The 21,152-nt window shown below is 55.0% G+C and overlaps 1 protein-coding gene across 3 annotated transcripts in view; it reads left to right on the top strand.

The window, feature by feature from the left end:
- NOL4L (nucleolar protein 4 like) overlaps positions 1-21,152 on the top strand; it is a 62,651-nt gene that overhangs the window by 912 nt on the left and 40,587 nt on the right. The window contains exons 1-4 of one of the 3 annotated variants that reach the window (XM_027645973.1): positions 13,294-13,441; positions 15,062-15,207; positions 16,577-16,732; positions 20,416-20,527. In XM_027645973.1, the coding sequence (XP_027501774.1) occupies positions 16,661-16,732; positions 20,416-20,527 (184 nt within the window). In that variant the 5' untranslated portion in view covers positions 13,294-13,441; positions 15,062-15,207; positions 16,577-16,660. Of the gene's footprint in view, positions 1-13,293; positions 13,442-13,469; positions 15,208-16,576; positions 16,733-20,415; positions 20,528-21,152 lie in introns of those variants that run through there. The other 2 variants (XM_027645972.1, XM_027645970.1) reach the window with 2 other exon arrangements.

Here is a 21,152-nt window from a genome sequence, read left to right as displayed (position 1 = left end):
CGCGGGGCACCGGCCGCCGCCTCCCTCCCTCCTCCCGCCGCCGCCCGGGGCTGCCCCGCCGCCCCATTGTTCCCGTCCCGAGCGTGTCCCGCTCCCCGGCGCGGGGGGAAACGCGCAACTTTGGCGGCCCCGGCCCCGCGCAGGGAGCGCCCGGCGGGGCTGCCCCGGCCCCGCGCCCCCCGCCATCCCCCGCGCCCCCCGCCGCCCCGCCGGGACCGCGGGCACCGGAGAGCTCCGGCAGGGATTTTTTTTTTTTTTCCCCTGTCCCTCCCCGCCTCTCCCGCTGCTGCTGCTGCTGCCGCTGCTCTGAAGGGTGCAGTGTTTTCTGTGCACACAGACTCCAGCATTGATGTGGCTGGAGGATGCTTCCATTGAGGGCAGCCCATCTGTGGCAAATGCTTCTAAACGCACTATTTACCTCCCATCTGGTCCGCCTGATTATTGGGGGGAGGGGGAAGGGTCATTATTTCTCCCTCTCCCTTCGTGGTGCTCAGAGGCTCCTTTCTTTCTCCCCTCTCAGCCCCCCTCCCCCATGCCATGCCCCAAAAAAATTCTTTGCGATTTTTTTTTTTTTTTGAGACCTTTCAGCAGCCCTTCTCTCCTGCTCCCCCCGCTCCAGGAGCCCCTGTGGAGGGCGGATTAGGAGCAGTACCCCCTTCCACAGAGCCAGCACTCCCCCCGGGTCCTCTCCATCCAGCCGGCGACTCTATCCCAGATCTTCCAAATGCTGCAGAGTCATGGTACCCCAGAGAGGCCGAGCCAGACTCCCTCGACCCTGCTGCTCGCTAGACGCCCCCTCCCCTTTGTCCGGGAGGGAGTCCCAAGGGTCAGGGGCTCAACCAGGCTGGTGCAAGCCCGCATATTCCCAAAGGGCCTCTGCACAGATGAAGTTTCAGCAAGGAGCGTGCCTAGGCCCCCGCATCTTCCCTGGCAGAGTCCCTGCAGGCTACAGGCAGGAGTTACACCCAGGCTCCCCTAAACCAGCAAACACTGACAGGCATGTCCTGGGGGACAACCGAATTTTCCAAGGGGCAGTACAGCTTATTTCCCAGTGCCTGGATGCCTGCTGGACATTAGGGCTGGGAGCGCTTTGCAGAGCCACTGGCTGTAGGGAGACCAGTCATCATGCTCCCCAAACCCTCCAGTGTGGGGTCTGTAGAAGTTGTTGCCTCCTGGTCCCTTGGTTCCAGCCTCCCTGGCCTCACCATACCTCTCTCTGCCAGGAATCGTGTGGATCGTTTCAGATGGGTGCAGCTGGAGTTTTGGTTTTGCCTCAAGTGGCTCTTAAATTTAGAGATAACTTGACAGGGATTTTCTTCAGTGCTCTCCTCATCCTTGGTGGTTTGGGCTAGGTTTGGGGTGTTTTTCATTGCTCTCATGCACACAGTCAAATAATTCACGAAGCTGATACAAGGCTTTTGCTGGACAGTAATGCCTGGATTCTGGTTTAATGCCTGTTCAGCTGCTTTTCCCAAATACTTCTGGAGCGGTGTTTTGGTTGCTTTCTCCTGGCTGTGCTCCTCAGCAACCTGATCTGGCTCGTCCTGTCTGCTCACCCTTCTTTGAGCACATCTGCCGGGTGACCACCGTACTGGAGATGTCCCCTGCTGCAGGGACAGGCAGAGCCCCCAGCCTGGGTGCAGTGGGGGAGATGCTCTGCTCTTGCTGCAGGATGCTACAGGAAATCCAAGGGACTGTGAGGGAAAGCTGGAGGAGAGGTGGTAAAGAGTGTGTAGAGGGCAGCAGTGGGGATAAGATTTCCTTTCCCTGACAGGGCTGGGGCCACTCCTCCTCTGGAAAATAATAATAGTAATAATAATCCCAAACTCCCAAAATTAACCGTCCCCCAGCAAGCCAGTAGAGCTGTTCCTTTTGGCTTATGCACCCTGAGCTGGTTTGTGTATTTTCTGTGGATCTGTAGTGAAAAATTAATTAACATGTGGTTATTATTTTCTCTCCTGAGTAACTTTCCCTTGCCCTCTTCCAGGCCTCTCATCAGAACAGGCCTAATCAGATTTGGGTGGCTTGAGAGCGGGGACTGTGCACTGAGAAGGGGGCATCTGCCTTAGGTGGTGGTCAGAGCAGATGGTGGTCTTCTCAAAGAATGCACTGGGAATAGGAACAGCAGTGCGGACGGATGTCTGGCACAGAGACTGTTCACATTTCTTTTTCCCAGATGAACGTCCCAAAGATGCTGGACATTTAACACATACAATTAAAAAAGCCCTATGCAGATAAACAGAGGCGCATTAGTGGTGTGGGACATTGTTGCCTGACAGCCCTATTCATGCACGGGCTGGATGCTGCATCCTTTAGGTCAGGGAGTTGGAAAAAAAATGCATTTAGGCTGTATTGAGGAGGAGGGTATCTTTGTGTCTGCAGCACAGACAATGGATACCGCCCAAAGTGCCCAGATATGCCCTTCTTTCACGTGGCTGAGGAGCACTAAGGTGTGAAGCCCCTCGTTATCTGTGGGCTGGACTGAACCCTGGCACTGGATGTGCAGCCCTCACCCTTCTCCCCAGCTTAGCTAAGAACTGTGGGAGAATTTGCCCATGACAAGGTGCTAAGATGCAGTTCATTATAATCTCATGTCCCTCTTGTCCTAAGCATTTAGCATCATTTAGACAGTCTTTCCCAGACAAACGTGGAGTGAGATGGAGCCACGGTGCAGGGAAATGGGCAGCGCTCGGTGACAACCGGCGGAGCAGATGGCTGTGGCCGGAGCAGCGGGTGTGCAGGGGAGGGTTCTCCTCAGACTTCGGCCCGGGCGTTAGCTGCTCTCTGGATCGATGCTGTACTTGGGCGTGTGTGGTGGGAGCTTGTCACAACTCCGGCGTGGCAGCCAAGCCTCGCAGGACAGATTCATGCTGGCAGGCCATGGTGCAGGCTGGGGGGCTGCGGGATGAGCAGGGGAAGCCTGGCATCAGCCTGGCCCTCTGGGGGCTGTGTGGAGCCGTGGGGACCGGGCAGGCTCTGCAGCGCTGCCCACGTTGGATTCTGCTTCCCTGCTCTCTCCCCGTCCCCTGCAGTGCTGACACGAGGCTTGGGGGCTCGCTGACAGCACGAGGGCATTGCTGGGTGGGTTGCTGCTGTTGTGCAGGTACAGCTCACCTGTACTGGCACTCCCAGAGCCAGATGTTCAAAATTATTTTATGATTGTGCCCAGTGAAACTCAGCCAAGGAACTGTGCTGTAGTGGGGGGAGCGCTAGAAATAGAATTGGGGAGTCCAAAATGCAAAATGGATGGAGGCTTTTATCGACAGCAGGAAAACCATCCTATGGGACGGTGGATGAATCTCACAGTACAGCCTATCCCTAAATATGTTTTAGCTCCAGAGACTGGAGTGTTGTGATGTGAAAGCTGCGGTGCCAGGCCGTGGGACAGCACAGCACAGTGGCAGAATGCCGGAGCTGAGGAGCCAGGCATGTCAGAAAGATGCTGCTCCAACAGCTAATAGAGGCTACATTTTTCCTGGTACAAGTACCCTTCAATGCCCATATTCAGTGCCCCAAAAAGCTGCACATCTATAACCTCTAAGAACATCAGTCAACAGAAGGTTTTCACGGCGTGAATAACCACTCAGACTTTCTGGGGACTTCAAGTGATAAAAAAAAATAAATCAAGACCATTCAGAAGAGCCTTAGACAAGGCAGATGGGCCTGAGGGTATTATCTGAGAAATTGTCTATTACTCCCATTGCACCAGCCTTACTTAGAGCACACAGAGCCTTCACCTGCAGAGACATCCCACTCCCAGCACATGGGGCAGCACCAGCTTTCCCAAGAAGTGGAACTGATGGCAAGTTTACATTTAAATGTGCTCTCAGGAGACTGGTACAATGCTGGCCTGGGTGCATGGTCCCCTCCAACCCATCTAGAGAAAATCCCCCACATCAGCATCCATTCCAGATTCAGTTCCAAGTTTGCACAACACCAGGTGCAGATTTTACTTTTGAAGGTGCTCATGATAAGAGTCAGAGCAGTGACACCCGGTTCCCTGGGCCCAAGAGCTGGCTTAGGCTCACCAGGCAGCAGCAGAAGCCTCCAGTACCTTGAGAAGGTGAATTTAAAGAGCTCTGACGATCCACAGTTACGCAGCCTGGCAGAATGAAGTTCCTCACTGAGCCGGGAGCAGAAGATCTGGCAGCAGAGCCCATTTCCAGCTCCTGCCCACTCCCACCCCTCGGGACAGCCTGCTGAAGCTGCTTCTAGGGATAAGGGGGGAACCAGCATCTAATTCAGTTCTTGCTTTATTTCTGCCAAGCCTGCAAGCCTGATTAAAGGCAGCCCCACTGTGGTCATTAGTACCACAGTAGGGCATGCATGGCACAGCTGCAGCAGGAGATCCCACCATCCCAGCCAGCCTCAGCCTCAGGGACTGACTTTGGTCAGTGGCACTCATGGGACCTGGAGCCCCATCAGCAAAGGTCCCAGTTCCCAACACATGTCTGACCAAACAGTTTTTGAAAAAATAACTCCTTGCCATCTATACTGCTCATCCTACGTGATTCCAGAAACAGGGATGGCATTGCTGATCCGAGAGGAGCAGCATTTTTCGAATAACATTAATCTGATAGTTATCTCCTTCACCCACAATTGTTTTCAGATTTGTGGTTCTTAAAGGGTGCCACTCTGAAGAGGTCCAAAACCAAACAACCAAAGCACAGCTCTGCCAGGCTTTGGTCAATGAGGCTGAAATGGAAAGAACTCCGGGTCTGACAAGGGGCTGTTGTTTGGACACTCCAGGTTATATCCCACCTTTGCACAGAAAGAGGGTCCAAGAGCTCAGGGCTGATTTAATGAGGAGCAGAGAGGACTGGCTGTAAAGACAGTACCTGGCTGTTCTCAGCTCTCCTTGTGGGCCATGGCTGAGAGGGACTTGCTCTGACCACAGGCAGACAGGGGAATTCGGTCACTGACTAAAGACCACAGCAGAGCCCAGAGAGGCAGCCAGACTCCTGTCAGTGAGAATTTTCTCAGGACCATTCTCGGCAATAATCTCCTGCTGATATAATTTCTTCAGTTTTGGTTTTACCATTACATTAGGCTTGGTATGAGCAGTCTGTGAACTTACACTGTGGACAAGCAAATGGCAGGGAAAGCCCAGAGGTGTGGAGGAGCATTGGTGGGGTGTCCATTCACCTGGCCCACACAGATGCTCTGGCATTGCTGTGACAGAGGGATGCATATTCATATTGCTTTCTTCAGTGCAAATTAGTAATTATCTTCCCCTGATCTCGTATCAGCTGTGCCCACCTCTAAAGAATCACATTGAGATGGGCCAGAGCCACCCCTGAGTTTTGATGTCTGGTTTAATTAGCTGATTGTAGCAAGGGCAGGTACCTGTTGGCCAAAATCACTGTCTTTGTTGGAAAGCCGCTGACTTCCACTTTAATGTCTGGTGCCAAAGAGTAGCAATTTATTTGAGGAGAAATAGCTGCAGACTGACTGTGCAGTGTATGGGAGCAGAGAGCAGAGCAGAGGTTTGGGTAACTGTGTCTTTGCCGCGTGTCTGAGGTTAAGGCAGCAGCCTTTGGAAGTGAAGTGGAGGCTGGTTGTGTCTTCCTGGTACAGAATGACCGCCGGGAAGACAATGCTGTGTGAGTGGTTTCTCTCTGTCCTTGCTCTGCTTCGGCTTGGCAGCCCTGGAGGATGTGTTTGCCTTCTGATAGATGGGCATAGGCAACACTGGTGGCTCTGATGGATCCACTCCTCACCAAGAGGGAGGGGGTGCTCTGGGAACGATGGGGTCACTCAGTCTCTGTGTCTCATGTTTGGGCTCTCTGGTTGGTGGTGGGTGTCTCTTATGGCAGTCTCTGGTCTAAAAATCCAGACTCACCAGCCACCCCCCCAGAGAAAAGGAGACTAAAGTTTGGGACTCCTCTCCTGGTTTGCATTTGAAGGAGGGATCTCAAAGCAAACCCCGAGTCATCCCCTCATCCACACTGTGATGACATCCAAAACCTTTTGGGTGTCGGTGCTGCAGGTACCACCCGCACCAATGCCCATGGGCCACAGGGTGTGCCAGTTTGCAGTCTCACAGCACTGGGACAAGGAGCCGGTGCAGGGAAGCTGGTCCCTTGGGGATGCTCTGGGATTTGTCATTCCCATCATCAGACTGAATGCCGGTTGTGTGGATGCCCCAGCTGGGAGGAGGCTGGGAGGAAGCCTGCCTGCTCCCGCTCACCTGCACCGGGCGTTTGGATCCAGCAGAAAGCCCTTGAGCTGGTGACAAAGGTCTGGATGTGGGCTGGAAAGTACAGTCCTGTCTCTTAGCAACTGGTTCCTACCTCTGAGCTCTCGGAGCCGTGTGTGGGACAGAGAGCATCAGTCACGCTCCCGCTGCCGCAGCAGCGACGCGCCGAGGAGGGGATGGGGGATCAGGCCGGCTCCAGCCACCGCCGAGACGCCTAAAGAAGCTCAGGCATTTCTAGCACAAGCAGTCATCTGTGAGCCCAATCAAAGCTCCGGTTTAATTGCTTTCCTCGTGCCCTTCTCTGCCCGGCCCGCGGGTGCCGATTGGCTGCGGCGGCAGTGCCTGCCGGCACCCAGAGCCTGCTCCCCTCCATTTCGGTCACAGGGTGGGGACAGGGAAGGGCGGGGGAGGAGGAAGAGGGAGGACACGGCCTGTGTATTTCTAGAAAAATTAGATGTCATCGGGTCCTCCCCTGAACTCCTCCACACAGCACCTGGGAATCCCCGTCCCCTCACGGACATTTGCATGGCTGTTTTCTCTCTCAGGGCTCGTTCTGCTGTTTCACCCTCGTGTTTCCTCTCCCAGCCCAAAGCAGCTCCTCTCTGGTGAGCGTTTCTCAGGGGCTCCCTTGCCAAGCACTGTTTCATAAACATTTTCACGAATCCTCTGCTTTGTCCTCCTAATTAACCATCCAATTGGCCCCCAATGGAGCCTTCACCTCTCCTGTGAAGATCCTGCTTGCACAGATTATAACCTGTCAGCTGCCAATTTATTTCTCATGCAGAGGGCAGGTTGTATTAATTGTCTGCCTTCCTTGCCCTGCTCGGTTTGCCCCCCCTTTCTTCTGCTCCCAGAAGCATCCCAGTTTGGAAACACAGACCCACAGAGGACCAGGGGGACCCAGATGTGAGGCCACTCGGAATGACCCACCTGTCCAGCCTGCAGTGATGTGGCACTGAGACCAGATGTGATGGGATGATGGGTCACACCTGGGAGAGGGATCTCTGTGGATGGATTACCATGATAGAGCATTTAAGAACATGCTTGACTTCTTCTCCCCTCATGTGTAGTCTCAGTTAAGAGCTAAAAAAAATTCCACTTGGTCATCCTAGGTTAATGGTGAATCCTTCCTGGTCTTACTAAAGTCAGAGCTTGGCTTTTGGACAAGTTGGGGTCCACCTAGAGTGGTTATGATGGATATGAGTCAGAATACAGAGGGGGGTTACCTGAATGCAGGGGGAGACCAAACAGATTTCCATCAGCATCTCTTCCCTGTGCCCCCTGCCCCAACTCCCTGCATAGCCCCCTCCAGCCTTGCAGAGCCATATGTGGGCCCAGAATAAATACAAGTACCTGCTCTCACTGAGGGCAGTGGCTGACTGATTTTCTTGGTTCCCACATTGGGAAAGGGGCTGATGGAGTCCAATATGACCCTCGTGGTTCTGCACTGTCCCCATTTCTTGAAACCAGTATGTGCTCACAGGGAGTTTCCAGGCTCTGGTGTCAGGGCTGGGCTGGGCTGAAGCCACTGTGGTGAGGTGCAGCTCGATCTCTGTCGTGCCCTGACCTGGGTGAGGAGTCTGATTTGGGAGAGGAGGGTGTGCATCCCCTTAACTCCCCCACCAACATCCACTGAGCTGTCAGCATTTCCCTAGAGGCACATCATGCTGTTGCTGTGGGAGTCTCCAACGGTGGCCCACATACTGGGAACTGCCAGAGTACAGGGAGCTGGCACCAGGATGCCACACATCCAGGGCTCAGCCTCTCAGCCCAGCCTGACCTTGATTCACTGTAGCATCATTTGTAACTGATTTGACATAATTTTGCTTACCACTGACGAGCTGAACTGCCGCCTCTGCTCTGTACCTCCTCCTCAGTTTCATTTTGACATCACCGTGTCCTCGCTGTGTGTGATGATGTCACCTGGCTGCCCTGACACTGCCGGGTCTATTCCCAGGCACAGAGGGGTCACCTTGCTGTGACAGGTCACCTCATCACTTTTTACAGTGCCTTGGCCCCCTCCGACTCAAAGGATTTTGCTTTGGTGGTGATCTTTATTAGATTAGTGCTCAGCGCTGGGGAGATTGCTCACAGTGATAAGTTACTTCAAGGAAGAGACAGCTCTAGGCATGTTTGGAGTTTGTGCTACAGCTACGTATTATCAATATTCTTTAGACTTCTAGTTTTACATTTTTTCTGGATGCTATGGAATATAAATGCTCTTCTGATTGTAAATTCAGTTCACCGTTTTCCCCCTTTTTTTCCACTCCGGTAGCAGGTCCCGTCAAATCACCTAAACCAAGATCCAAATGACATTAAGAAATTGCTACCTGTCTTTGCAGATTTATAAAAAAAACCCCCAAAACCAAACAAAACCCAAACTCACATTTTAGAATCATAGAATCCTAGGAGGGTTTGGCTTGGAAGGGTCCTTAAAGATCATCTTGTTCCAACACCCCTGCCATGGGCAGGGACACCTTCCACTAGACAAGGTTGCTCCAGCCTGGCCTTAAGAACTTCCATGGATGGTGCAGCCATTGGGCAAACCCTGCCTATTTCAAAATAGTAAGAAATACTGCAACTTTATAATAATCCCCAAATAATAATGCCTGTGATCTCTTCCCTGTTAGTGCCCACAGCATGGCCCTTCTGCTCAGGCCCCACATGCTGTGGAGCAGAGTGTGACGCTCACTGGCTGATGGGGAGTGGGAAACCCAGGGCCCCAGGGAGTGATTGCCCGGGCAGGTCAGTCGGGTGCTCTGCTCATGCAGCCTTTCTCACCAAACTCAAGCGAAGCAGTGCTCAAACAGCAGCTTGGGCTGCCCCACAGCACCCAGCATTTTGTTACCCCTGAAAGAGATGGTTCCCCATTGCTCCTGGTTGGAGGGTGTGGGGACACATTTATTGGGAAGCACCAGGCTCGCCTCTGCCTGCCAGATCCAGCTGCTCCTGTGGCTTCCCCGCCGGCACAGCCCGGTGCTGGCAGGGAGGCAGCTCTGCTCTCCTGCGCCGTGCAAAATGTCCTCTGCCTCCCAGGCAGAGCAGGCATCCGAGGAGCCTCTGAGCAGCCATCAGAGCAAGGCTCTCTGCCTGCTGGGCTTCTCCAGGCAGCCCCAGGATGGATGGCAGCCCCATTCCCCAGCCGCCCAGCAGACCCCATGCCCACCCACCTCCCCTTGGCATCCTGCACCTGGGCCCTCTCCACCGGCTGGAGGCAGGGCTGCCATTTCCAGGCTCGCCCCTCCCAGGCCGCTGTGTTTTCATTCCCAGGCCTGGGAGCTGGGAGAGGAATAAGCCGAGGTCAGAGCAAAGGCCTGGACCTGTCCCCATGGCTCAGCTGCGGCTGCTGAAAGAGTGGCTCTCTCTGAAGGGGCGCCTGAGCCCCGTGAAAGACACACACCTCAGCTGTGTTTGCCGGCTAAAAATAAAGCACCCGGCTCCCCTCACGAGGAAGTATTTACTTTGAGAAAAAAAAAAAAGTATTGTGTACAGTTCTGGGTAGAGAAACAATGTGAATGCCCCCAGTCCCGGCCCAAGTCAGCATGGAGCGTGGGGAAAATGACTTCTTCTTTATGCCTCGGTTTCCTCAGGAGAAATGAACCCTCCTGGGCTGGAGCGACTCTCAGCTGCTCAGCAGGGCTGGGGCTGTTTTCCCTGCAGTGGGTAGACCTCTAGCTCTAAGTGCAGGATGGAGCTTCATGTTTGAATGGTGCAACATGACACAGAAATGCTCAGTGCAGGGAAACACCATCAGCATTTTAGCAGCTGCTTTTCTCCCATTTTTCAACCAGAAATGATCAGAGAAATTTCCCAGCAAAGTATTTCCAGGAGAAAAAAGAGCAAAATCTGTGAGATCAAGTCCCGTCATCATCTAGTGGGTTCCTTTATTATGAGCAATACAACTGATATTGTTCTTAGCCCAGCATCTCCCCAGTGCCTATTCCTAAGGCACTCACTGTGCCCATGGCATGAGGGGCAAGAGGAAAAGGGAAGTTCGAGGAATGTAGCTCCTCTTTCTCCTCGCAGCATTAGCAGAGGGAGCCTGCTGTGGTTTAACATATCCCCCGCAAAAGCTGCTTTCATCCTACACCTAAATACCATGAGGAGTGAACTTCCTAAAGCCCTGGAGAAGTCTAAATATAGAAGCCAATCAAGGGCTGACTTCCCAGAGATGCAAAGTACCAAGAACAGTTTCTTGATCAAAAGTTGTAAGAGTCCATATTGAAATAAAACGTCTGTTTTGGTACTGAAGCCTGTGCAGGAGAGGAAGTTGCAGAGGTGGGCTGTGTGCTGGTGGTACCTGCAGCAGGAGGCCAGGGGCTGCCCAGGGAGATGGACTTGAGGAGGAGTCATAGTGTTTGGAGGAAATTCTTCATGGTGAGGGTGGTGAGACACTGGCACAGGTTGCCCAGAGAAGCTGTGGATGTCCCATCTCTGGAAGTGTTCAAGGCCAGGTTGGACGAGGTTTGGAGCAACCTGGGCTAGTGGAAGGTGTCCCTGCCCACAGCAGGGGGTTGGAATGAGGTGGTCTTTAAGGTCCCTTCCAACCCAAATGATTCCATGATTCTATGATCTCTCAAGCACCTGATGTCTCTGGCAGCATGGCAGACAGAGACATCCTATCCTGTATGTCACAGTTTTGACCTCTGTCCACTCCCTGGTCCAGCTGAGCATTTTTGCTAGAAGATTGAAAATTTCCTGAGACTAAAACACAACCTGTAGGAAATTAGAAAGGCACCTGAAAGACCAAAGAGCAGCAGAGCGCTCTTGGTAAAACCCAAACCCCACTTTTGCTCATCTCAGCACAGGGATGCACCTTTGTGCCTGCAGCAGAAGGAACCACCCAGGGCTGGCAGAAAGGACAAGAGATGGCTGAGCACCACAGGGATGGCACTGCCAGTGTGAGCTGTGGAACCTGTGCTCATGCAGAGGGGTGACTCTAGCATGGGACAGGGGAACCCTGATCCTGACCTGGCTGGGGACAGTGGCTGTGTCCCTCAGCCAGTGGGCAGCAGGAGCGCAGGCAGAGCAAACGACATGGCCTGTCTCTGTGTGCAGTGGAGGTGACCTTGAGGGACAGCTCGATACAGCTGGCCCCAAACCTCCTGCTCCGCTGTCCCAGGGACGAGGGTGACAGTGGCCCTTCCAGACAGCAGCAGGAAATTAGAGTTTAACGTGCAAGAGACTCTGTACTGGGGCGGGGAGGTGCTGTGGTTGGGAGATACAGAGGGGAACGCTTTCATGTGGGAAGTGCAAGGAGAGGCGAGGGCAGAGGGTCTGCTCCCAGGCAGAGAGCAGAGTGCAGCCATTATCAGGCAGGGCTCTGCTGGCAGGAAGCGGCTTTTGACTCACAGGAAGCTGAATTCGGCTGGTATCAACCCCTCGCGCGAGGGCCAGGGCAGTGTTTTATCTGCTGTTGAGCACAGCAGATGGGGAAACAGTCGGCACTCCCTCCCAACCCACTCCTGCTCCAGCAGCCCCTGACTGATGGCCCTCCAGCGTACCCCCCTTGGAAAAGGGATGCTTCCCTGTGGAGCCACGAAGCAAGGGCAGCTTCCCAGGCCCCAGGAGAGCTGCCAGCCCCAGTGGAGGAGGCAGAGATTGTCCTGCCAGCTGGTGCAAGGGCAGAGCCAGGACCCTCCAGGCTGCTGGTCCCAGAACAGGCAGGTACCAGGTCCTCCAGCAGTGTCTACCCCAGTCAGTCTGAAGAGGAGGTGGAAGCATGTAGGCCTTGGAGAGCTGGCTCTCTGGCTTGAAGCTCAGATTAAATCCTCCCAGATTCTCCCAAATCCAAGTCCAAGATGGAGAAGGGCTTGCAGGGTTGGGGAGCCCTGTTGTCCCTTGGCCTCTCTAGAGCTGCCCAGGCTGGGAGTCTGGTTTCCCTCGGGGTGGTGGCAGCTCACCGGGGCTCGAGGTGAAGGTCACTGCGGGCAGTGTGGAGGGGATCGGGTGGCAGCTGCCGGCCATAGACCTGCTGCTCCGTGGAAAACACAGTTTGCTCCTTAGTGCTGCAGTTTAGCTGCAAAAATATCAAATTGTGGCAGTTTTCACACCCAGGCCAGGCTACTGAGGAATGGCCGCGGGGGCTGGTGGAGACACAGCGGGTTGCTGAGAGCGGAGGGAGCAGGGTAGGTGGAGGAGGCTGATCATGGAGGTGGTGCAGGTGCTGCTGCCGGGCTCAAAGGCAGGGCAGGTCCATGTGGGAGCCATGGCAAAGCTATGGGAGCCATGGCAGGTCCGTGTGGGAGCCATGACAGGTCCATGTGGGAGCCATGGGAGGTCCATGTGGGAGCCATGGCAGGGCTGTGAGAGCCATGACAGGTCCATGTGGGAGCCATGGCAGGGCTGTGTGGGAGCATGGCAGGACTATGTGGGAGCCATGGCAGGACTATGTGGGAGCATGGCAGGACTATGTGGGAGCCACGGCAGGGCTGTGAGAGCCACAGCAGGGCTGTGTAGGAGCCATGGCAGGGTTGTGTGGGAGCCATGGCAGGGTTGTGTGGGAGCCATGGCAGGGCTGTGTGGGAGCCATGGCAGGGTTGTGTGGGAGCCATGGCAGGGCTGTGTGGGAGCCATGGCAGGGCTGTGTGGGAGCCATGGCAGGGTTGTGTGGGAGCCATGGCAGGTCCGTGTGGGAGCATGGCAGGGCTGTGTAGGAGCCATGGCAGGGTTGTGTGGGAGCCATGGCAGGGTTGTGTGGGAGCCATGGCAGGTCCGTGTGGGAGCATGGCAGGGCTGTGGCAGCCGCGGCAAGGCTGCGGTGGGAGCTGAGCGGAGCACAGCGCTCCAGCGGGATGGCGGTGCCAGGGGGTGGCAGGAGCCCGCCCCGCACTCCGCCGCCGCCCTTGCCCGGGTCCCGCCCGCCCCGGGCTCGGTGAGGTCCGGGACCGGCCCTAGCGGGGCCCTGTCCCAGGCCGTGCCTGCCCCGGGCCGGTCCGCGCCGGGCGAGGCGCAGCGGGCGCGGGGGCACCGGGCGCGGGGCGGCGGCGGCGGGCCCGGGGGAGCGGATTACCGCCGGTTGCCGTGGTTACCCGCTACCTGCCGGCGGGCCCCAGCCCGGCCCGGGCGGGGGGGCTCGGCCCGGCCCTCCCTCCTTCTCCCTCTCTCCTTCCCTCCCTCCCTCCCTCCCTCCTCGCCGCCGCGGCAGATGTCACCCCGCGCTGCCGCTCCGGGCGGCCCGGGCGCTCCCCGTCCCCTCCCGCCGCACCGCCCCCGTCCCGGGCAGGGCCGCCGAGAACAAAGGTGCCGGGGCTCGGCGCTGGCAGCGCCATGGCCGGTCCGCAGCCCGTGGGAAGCGCTGCCCGGCCCGTGCCGCACCCGGGACAGCGCTCCCTGAAATGGCTGTCGCCACCCGGTGCCGGGCACGGCTCCCGGCGACCCCGGCCCGCACAGCCGCCCCCGGGCGCTGAGCCCAGGGGAGGGAGGGATGGGGCAGAGGGCAGGAGGTGCCGGGGCGGCGAAGCCCCGAGGGGGCTGCGAAGGGCAGGAGGGAGGTCCCGGGGGGTACGGGCGCTCCGAGATGTGAGGAGGAGGCAGGCAAAGAAACGTGGGACTAGAGGAGATGGGGAAGACAAAGGACACTGGGGAGGGAAAAGACCCGATGGAGGAGAGGAGGTGAGAGCGCTCACAGCGCTGGGAAGGTGGGGAGGAGGTGAGGAAGGGGGGGTGAGAGCTGTGGGACAGGGTACGCAGGGACAGAAAAGGAGGAGAGACCGGGAAGGAGGAGACAAACGAGTGCAGGGCAAATGTAGGAGAAAGGAGGATGGCTGGAAGGTGGCAAAGGGACTCCTCAGCACCTGAAATGCTACCCACTTCTGAGCGCTTATGTCAGGGCTCAGCTTTGCTCCTGAAATCTTTTACGCCTTTTGGGGACAGATGACTTCTAATAAAGCCCCCATGCCAGAACAGGATAAAAGCATCCCTTCTTCCCATTCTGCTTCCCAAATGATTTTTTTATTGCTATTTAAACCTGAAGGGTTTTAAGCCGTTCTGAGATATTATGGGCTCTGACTCATGCCTTGAATACTGGTGAGCAATACTGGGTGTGGAAGGAGGAACCCGAGGGGCGTGGGCCCCTCGGAGAGGTACTCAATAGCACACGTGTCCTCTTAAATCCTCGGTCAACATTTGGGTATATTGCCAGATATAAACCTCTCTAATCCTGGAGGTACTGACTTGATACAGCTTCTTATACCCAGTGCCTTTGATACCGCTTGCATCTCACCTGCTTCCCAGAGCTAAATAATCATCACGGGGAGAGCAGTCACAAGGCTGAGGAGGGGATGGAGAGACACAAGGAGTCAGGGGAGGATCGCTGCAGGGAGTGGGATGCTGAGGAGGCAGCTCCAGCATCCGGCATCCAGCCTGTGTGGAGAGGAAGGCGCTGCTGGGTGTGCAGGGAGGCTGTAGCGATGCCCAGACCCTGAGGTTACCTTCATTCCTTCTGAAATGGGGGAGGAAACACGGACCTGCTGGCTGGCCGTGCAGGGAGGAGGGCATTAGCTGGCTGGAAATAGTGATTTGCATACAGGGTTGGTTACAACCTTAATTTTGAGGGCTCTGCTCGTTACATCTGACTGTGCTTTTCTCCTGCTGCATTTTCCTTTGTCCTGTTTCTGTAATTATCCTCATTTCAACCCTGCTCTGAGGATTATTGGTCAGTAGGAAGCCTCCTAATGCCCGCTTCTCCTTGGCAGGGGAATACCCATGCCCTCGATTAAACTGAAACTCTCCGAACGGTGACAGAAGAAATTAGATCTATATTCCTCAAAGACACTCCCTGGGGCGAAGTTTCCCGACCCCCACCATGCAGCCCTGCCACCCTGCCCCTTGTGTTCGCTCTCAATATTCTCTTTGTTACAGCCACCTTCAGACCCGGCTCAGGGCTCCTCCGGGAGGGCAGAGGTGGTTTGTGTTGGAAAATCATCGTGCCGGTGTCCCGGCTGAGCTCACCGACTGTCCTGCTGTAGCCCCTGCCCAGGACAGGGAGTCTCTGTTCTGAAATTGGGGTGAGGAGCCAACTCTAATAGGCAGCACTGTACCTTAAACCCTGAGATGCTGGGTGGCTTTAGCATAAGGTGGGCCCACTTAAGTGATTGATTTTTGAGAGGCCCTTGACTGGTGGCTTAAAGAACAGCATTTATTCAATCTATAGACTGTGTAAGATACATGGACCCCAACCAAGGACAACACAAAATACGGGTTAGGAGACTGGGCGTTCCCTTTGCTTGCAGACCCCTGCCAGCCCCTGCCTGCCCTCAGGGATGTGTGAATGCACATGACAAAGATAGTTTGCAGGTTGTTTAGATGTGCAGGTTGCCGCTCAGCAGCCTGGTGTGTACCCACTGGACAGCATCCATGCATTCCTTTTGGAAAGCAGGCCTCAAAGGGACATAGTGTGTGTATATATATGTGTGTATATATATATATATATATATGTCTAAAATATTTTTTTTTTGTCTTTGCAAAAATGGCATTCTTTCCTTGAGCAAGCTAAGCGACCTCCCAAAGCCTGGCCCTGTTTTGGTCCCCCCTGCCATTACAGTAGCCACTGACCACCTCCCACTAGCCCTCCCTGCTCCGGTGCTTTGTGCCGAACACTGATAGCAGCTGCTGGGTCCCAAAGGCTGCCTCCCCTTCCCACGGCACTCGCTGCCAGTGTGAGCTGACACCGTTGGTGCCAGTCAGCTCGGAGGAGCACTGCTCCCCACACTTCCCACTCCCATCAGTCTGTCACCACTGCCGTGTGGCAGAATTACTGCCTCCTGCTCTCCAGCACATCCGAACACACAAAGAGCTGTGCTGCTGCTGCCAGCGCTCAGCTGCTCTGCGTCTGTGAGAGGGAGGGAGCCTTGGAAAGGTCAGTGCAGGGAAGGAGGGGATGTTGGCTCCTTCCTTTAGGGGCTGTATCCTGGCATCACAGTGAAACCTTGTCCTGCTGGCTGATCCACGTCTGCAGGGACTGCAGCCAGTGAGAGTACCCCACGTTGCAGTGCTTCCCAGGATGGTTTAGCACCATGTGCAGGTCCAAAGAGCTTCCCCTTGCCTGTTCCCCGCCTAGCAAAACCATCCCACATTATGGAAATTGAATTTCTTGATCGGTTGTGGCTCCACTCTGGACCCTTCTCTTGTTTTTATTCCTGGCCCAATTTCACTGCCAGCTTTAGCAGCACAACAGCAGCAGCCGCCACTGCCCTGGCTACAGCAGGATGCTCCCTGGAGCGCTGTTTAATTTATCCCCCACATCCCCCGTGCCCAAGGCAGCCCGAGGCGGGAGCACCGCCACTCTGCCCCCTCCAACCGCGTTAGCCCCGGGCCGATCTCGTCACCCCTGTCACCCATCGCTGACACTAACTCAACTTGCCTGCACTGTTGTAGGGGGCAGATGGACTGTCGGAGCCCGAGGGCATCTCTCTGAAACGCGTGGCTGTGGTGGAAGATTTCTTTGACATCATCTACTCGATGCATGTGGAAAGCTCGTCGGAGCCGGGCAAAGCACCCAAACATGCCGGGCAGAAGAAAACCTACCGAGCGGTGAGAGTCCCCCCTGTGCCCCGGGCAGTGAGGGGGGACTGGAGCCAAGGGGCTGAGGGGCCGTGGGAGTGAGAGTCCTGTGGGGATGGGGACGAGAGGGCAGGTAGAAGCAGAGGCACTGGCGGAAGGCAGAGGCGAAGGAGAGCCCCGTGTGCCTGTGCGGGGAGGCGTGAGGAAGGAGGGGTTTAAAGGCAGAGCAGCTGTGCTTGGGGACGGGAAATGGGGCTGCAGCGGCAGCACAGCGGCACGGCTGCTGGGAGAGGAGAGACCCATACAAAGACACTACACGTCTGAGGGGAAAAGAAAGAGAAATCCTGAGTATTAGTGATGAGCGAGGGGATGTTTGCTCAGTCCTCTGCATGCTCCAGGCCATCTGCCTCCCTGTCTCCCTTGGCCAGAGGGAAGTGTCTCATGTGGGCCTTGGAGGGCAGGAGCAGCCAGAAAAAGGGACTACGGCATGGCTGCAGCCCCTCTCCTCCTCCTCCTCAGCCTCCCTGGCGGATGCTCCCACCAGCCCATCCTGGGTTTCCTCAGTAACAAAATGGAGGCAGGCACAGAGCTAAGTCTCATCAGGTGCTCTGTGGATGCTGAGAACCAGCTCTATCCATCCTGAAACCACTCTAGTTAGGTCAGGAATAATTTAGCTTGAAGTGTGCTTCTCCAGGGAGCTTGCTGTTTCTCCTGACTCTGCACAGCCCTTCAATGCAAACATTTGGGCTCTCCTTTTACAAGAAGAGCTGTCCAAAACCAAGCTACTCCCTTGATTCCCACAGCCCTAAGGACCAGGTCGCTTAGAGACAGGAGTGGCTGGCTGGCAACTCGGCTCTCCAGTGTATATGTCGTCTTAGAGAGGTCTGTGCAGGCTGTCCTGGTCTCTGTGATGATGCCTGAGGTTCTGCAGAGCTCAGTGTGCTGCCAGAGCTGGTGCAGGGCTGGAGTCTGTCCTGACTGTCCTGCCTGCGGATGTCCCTGGTCCAGCCATGCTGTCATGCTGGCAGCGCTGGTGAGACAGCCCAGTGCCCTGCAGCCTCCCACACGTGGTGGGAGCCTCCAGGGAGCAGGACTCTGAACACAGAGCTCGTGGCATCGCTCTGTGCCCTGCGCACTCGACTCCTGCCCCTGGGGCAGAGTGTGGGGCCGGGGGCTTGGGCACACACTGACCCTCCCTGGCCAGGGGCAAGTGACCTCTTTATGGTCCAGAGGGGACAGCCCCACCAGCATGACCACAATTCAAAAACTTTCTGCTCATTTCCCCAGCAGACCACTCCGACCCTCCCCTAATTCCTTCAATTCATCTCTCTGGAGGACTAATCTGTGCCCTGCACAGCCCCAGGGGAGCAGGCTGGATCCGTCTGTTTTCCCAGGCCTGCTCTCAGCAGTCAGAGAGCTTCACGCTCCACCCCTCATCTCCCTCTTGAGCTGAGATCATCACATTAGCAGTGTGTATCCCCTCCTGACCTGGCAGGACGCTGCTGGCTGGGCTGCCCGGCCTCACTCCTGCCCTCACTCCCCAGAGCGCCTTTGCAGCCCAGGCTGGAAGGAGAAATGGTGCAGAGCACACGCCGTGCCTGGCTCGGGTGTACAAAGGGATGCTGCTGGATGGCCAGTTAGGAGGCTCCAGGGTCCCCTGTCTCTTTCTTCCAGCTCTCTTTCCCCACCACTTCTGATTAGAGGCACTGGAGAGTTTGCCCTTGTCCATGACCTCCGGAGGGAGGCAATCAGAAAGGGAGTTTGGATGGGAGATAACTCATCAAGGAAGCTGTCTGCTCTGCAGAGCATCAAATCAGCTGAGAAATAACAACTGTATCACTAAAATTAGCTGAGCATTTGCAGCAGAGACTGTGGGCTTGCTGGAGCAAAAGAGGCAGGGAGACGACTGAGCCCGGCGGGCAGCGCGCGGGGACAGTTCCCTGCCTGCGCCACGACACCACGGCTGCCACCAGCAATTTTCAGGCCCCTAATTTCAGCATTTCTGTGGGAGTCCTTCATGCTTGTGCATCAATAAATATCACACAGAGGCAAAGACTGAGCTGGCATCCGCTCGGTCACAAGAGAGCTCGCTGGGGCTGCAGCTAAATAGGAGGAGAATCCCATGAGGACCAGGCACTGCAGCCTCCATTTGAGTGCTGGGACAAGGTCCCCGCCTGAACTTTCCACCCATCTGGCATTCTGTGCATGTGAAAGCCCGGGCTCTGCTGCCGCGCAGTGGAGATGGATGCGGATCCCTCCCACCGCAGCGGCTGGGGCTGCCTTAGCCATGATCCCGCGAACCCTCTGCCCCTGCCCTACTGCTCTGCTTCTAGAGCAGGATTTTATCCAAGCTGAAGGATCACCCTTTTCTGTGGGGTAGAAAAAATGCTTGGAATTTAGGCATTTTTTTATTTAATACGTATTTGTATAATTTAGGTATTATTTGTGAACAACATAAGGTGGGAGGATGACACCCACCAGCCAGAGGAGGGGGACTGGGACATCCTGGGCCACCCTCCCGGCTCGGCCCCATCACCAGCCCTCACCCACGAGGTGTCTGGTTGCAGCACCACTTCCCGTCCTGAGCCCCACTTCTGCCGGGCTCGCAGCCCCGAGGACTGGCACAAACAATTGAATTTCTGTCTGCTTTATGACCCCACTTGTAAGAGCTGTGACCCCTGTGGGGGTCACGGCCCCTGGTTTGGGAACAGCCGTGCTAGGACAAGTCACTTAGACCAAACAGGATGGGTGATTAACCGTAGGAACCAGCCCCAAACTAAGAGGTGGGCTCTCCACCTCTTAATGCCTTCCAATTAAGACCAGATGTCTTCCTGGAAGATGTTTTAGGCAAACCACAGGCCACTGGGCTGCAGGAGAACCTGGGTGAGCTTCCCTGACTTGTGCTACACAGGTCAGACTCCAAGATTTGATGGTCTTTTATGGCCTTAAAAAAGTCGACATTAAAATTGACTAATTCCTTCTCCAAATAACCTTGATCTTTAGAAATACTGTAAAATTGCTGCTGGCAGGGATTCATCTGAATAATAGGACTCTGGGATTGCCAGGCACCTTCTCTGGGTGCTTAGGTCTGGATCTGGTGTTTTAACTTCAAGCATCCAAGTTTTAAATATTTATCCTTATCTTTTCCTCATCTGTAAAATACAAATATCCCACAAAGGTTCAGGAGACTTAATTCATTACTGTTTGTAAAAATGTTTTCAATTCCCTAGATAAAATATGTCACAGAAGTGCAAAGTATTATTAACAGTAATTGATTGTCATTGTGGGAAAAAGTGACCTGCCCTTACGAAAGATTAATGGATTCTTCAGGTTACTGGTGTGATGATAATTAACAACGCAAACAGAGCTGACAAGACCTTACTTTTGCATTTGATTCTTACACATCTGTAGCTTCACTCTTCCCAGACTCCAAGGGGGAACGGGAAGGAGTATCTGGGAAGATACGGGTATGCAGGGATTCCAAAGGTCTGTTCAGTTGTGTCTTGATGCCTCTCTGAAGCACCAGTTCCCCTCCCAAAGCATTCCCCCATTAACAGCTGCTCTGGAGGGGGAGATTTGGGGCCGAAGGGAACAATGTGTGGCTATGAGCTGTTGATGTTCCCAGTGGGCTGGGCAGGTGAGGTGGGAGGGTCCCGCACTCCACTGGCCGTTCTCCCTCTCCCAGGACATTTAGCTCTCTTTTGTTTCCTCAGATTGCAGAGACTTATGCTTTCCTCCCGAGAGAGGCTGTGACCAGATTCCTGATGAGTTGCACCGAGTGCCAGAAGAGGATGCATTTCAACTCCAACGGCCTGGAGCCCAAAGGTAAGGGCGAGTGGCTTCTGCCAGCAGAGCTGACACTGCATTTTGTACCAGCGCGGTACCACCGGCGGCTGCCAGATACTGCCCCGACCAGGAGATACATATTAACCTAAGGATTTTCCCAACCCCCGTTATTTTTCATGCACTTTTATAGCCAAGATGAAAGAATTGCTTAAACCTGCTTTGTCTGTCACTGCTTTCAGCTCAGGGAGCAGAAGCAGCCTGGCTTTCTTTGCCAGCTTCCCCAGTAGGTCAAAAATATCACAGATATGGCTGCAATCAGCCCGTAATCATGTGTGGGTGGAAACTTCAACGTCTAAAAAACCATGATCTAAAGTTTTTCCTTTGAACTGTTAATTTTGTATTGAAAGACACGGAATATATGTGAATGGCTGAAGTTCCTGATAAAGAAGCAATTTACACTAATTAATAGATAAGCACATGATCCCGGGTTTGATAATGGCAAGTGTTTTGGCATTCACAGTTACATTGTGCCTGTGTACCCACCCAATTAGTGTGATGGTTGACTCGTTATGGTTCAATGTGCAGCTCTTAGGCCTGAGAGAGAAGCAGGGGGAAGATGATGGGATCAGGTTCTCTTCCAGAGGAGGTGGTTAAAGTTTGTGTG

Source organism: Corapipo altera, unplaced genomic scaffold, assembly GCF_003945725.1.
Source record: "Corapipo altera isolate COAL_440 unplaced genomic scaffold, ASM394572v1 64, whole genome shotgun sequence".
Classification (NCBI taxonomy): Eukaryota; Metazoa; Chordata; class Aves; order Passeriformes; family Pipridae; genus Corapipo; species Corapipo altera.
The sequence above is the reverse complement of the archived record's forward strand: the minus strand, read 5'-3'. Positions and strand labels throughout refer to the sequence as shown.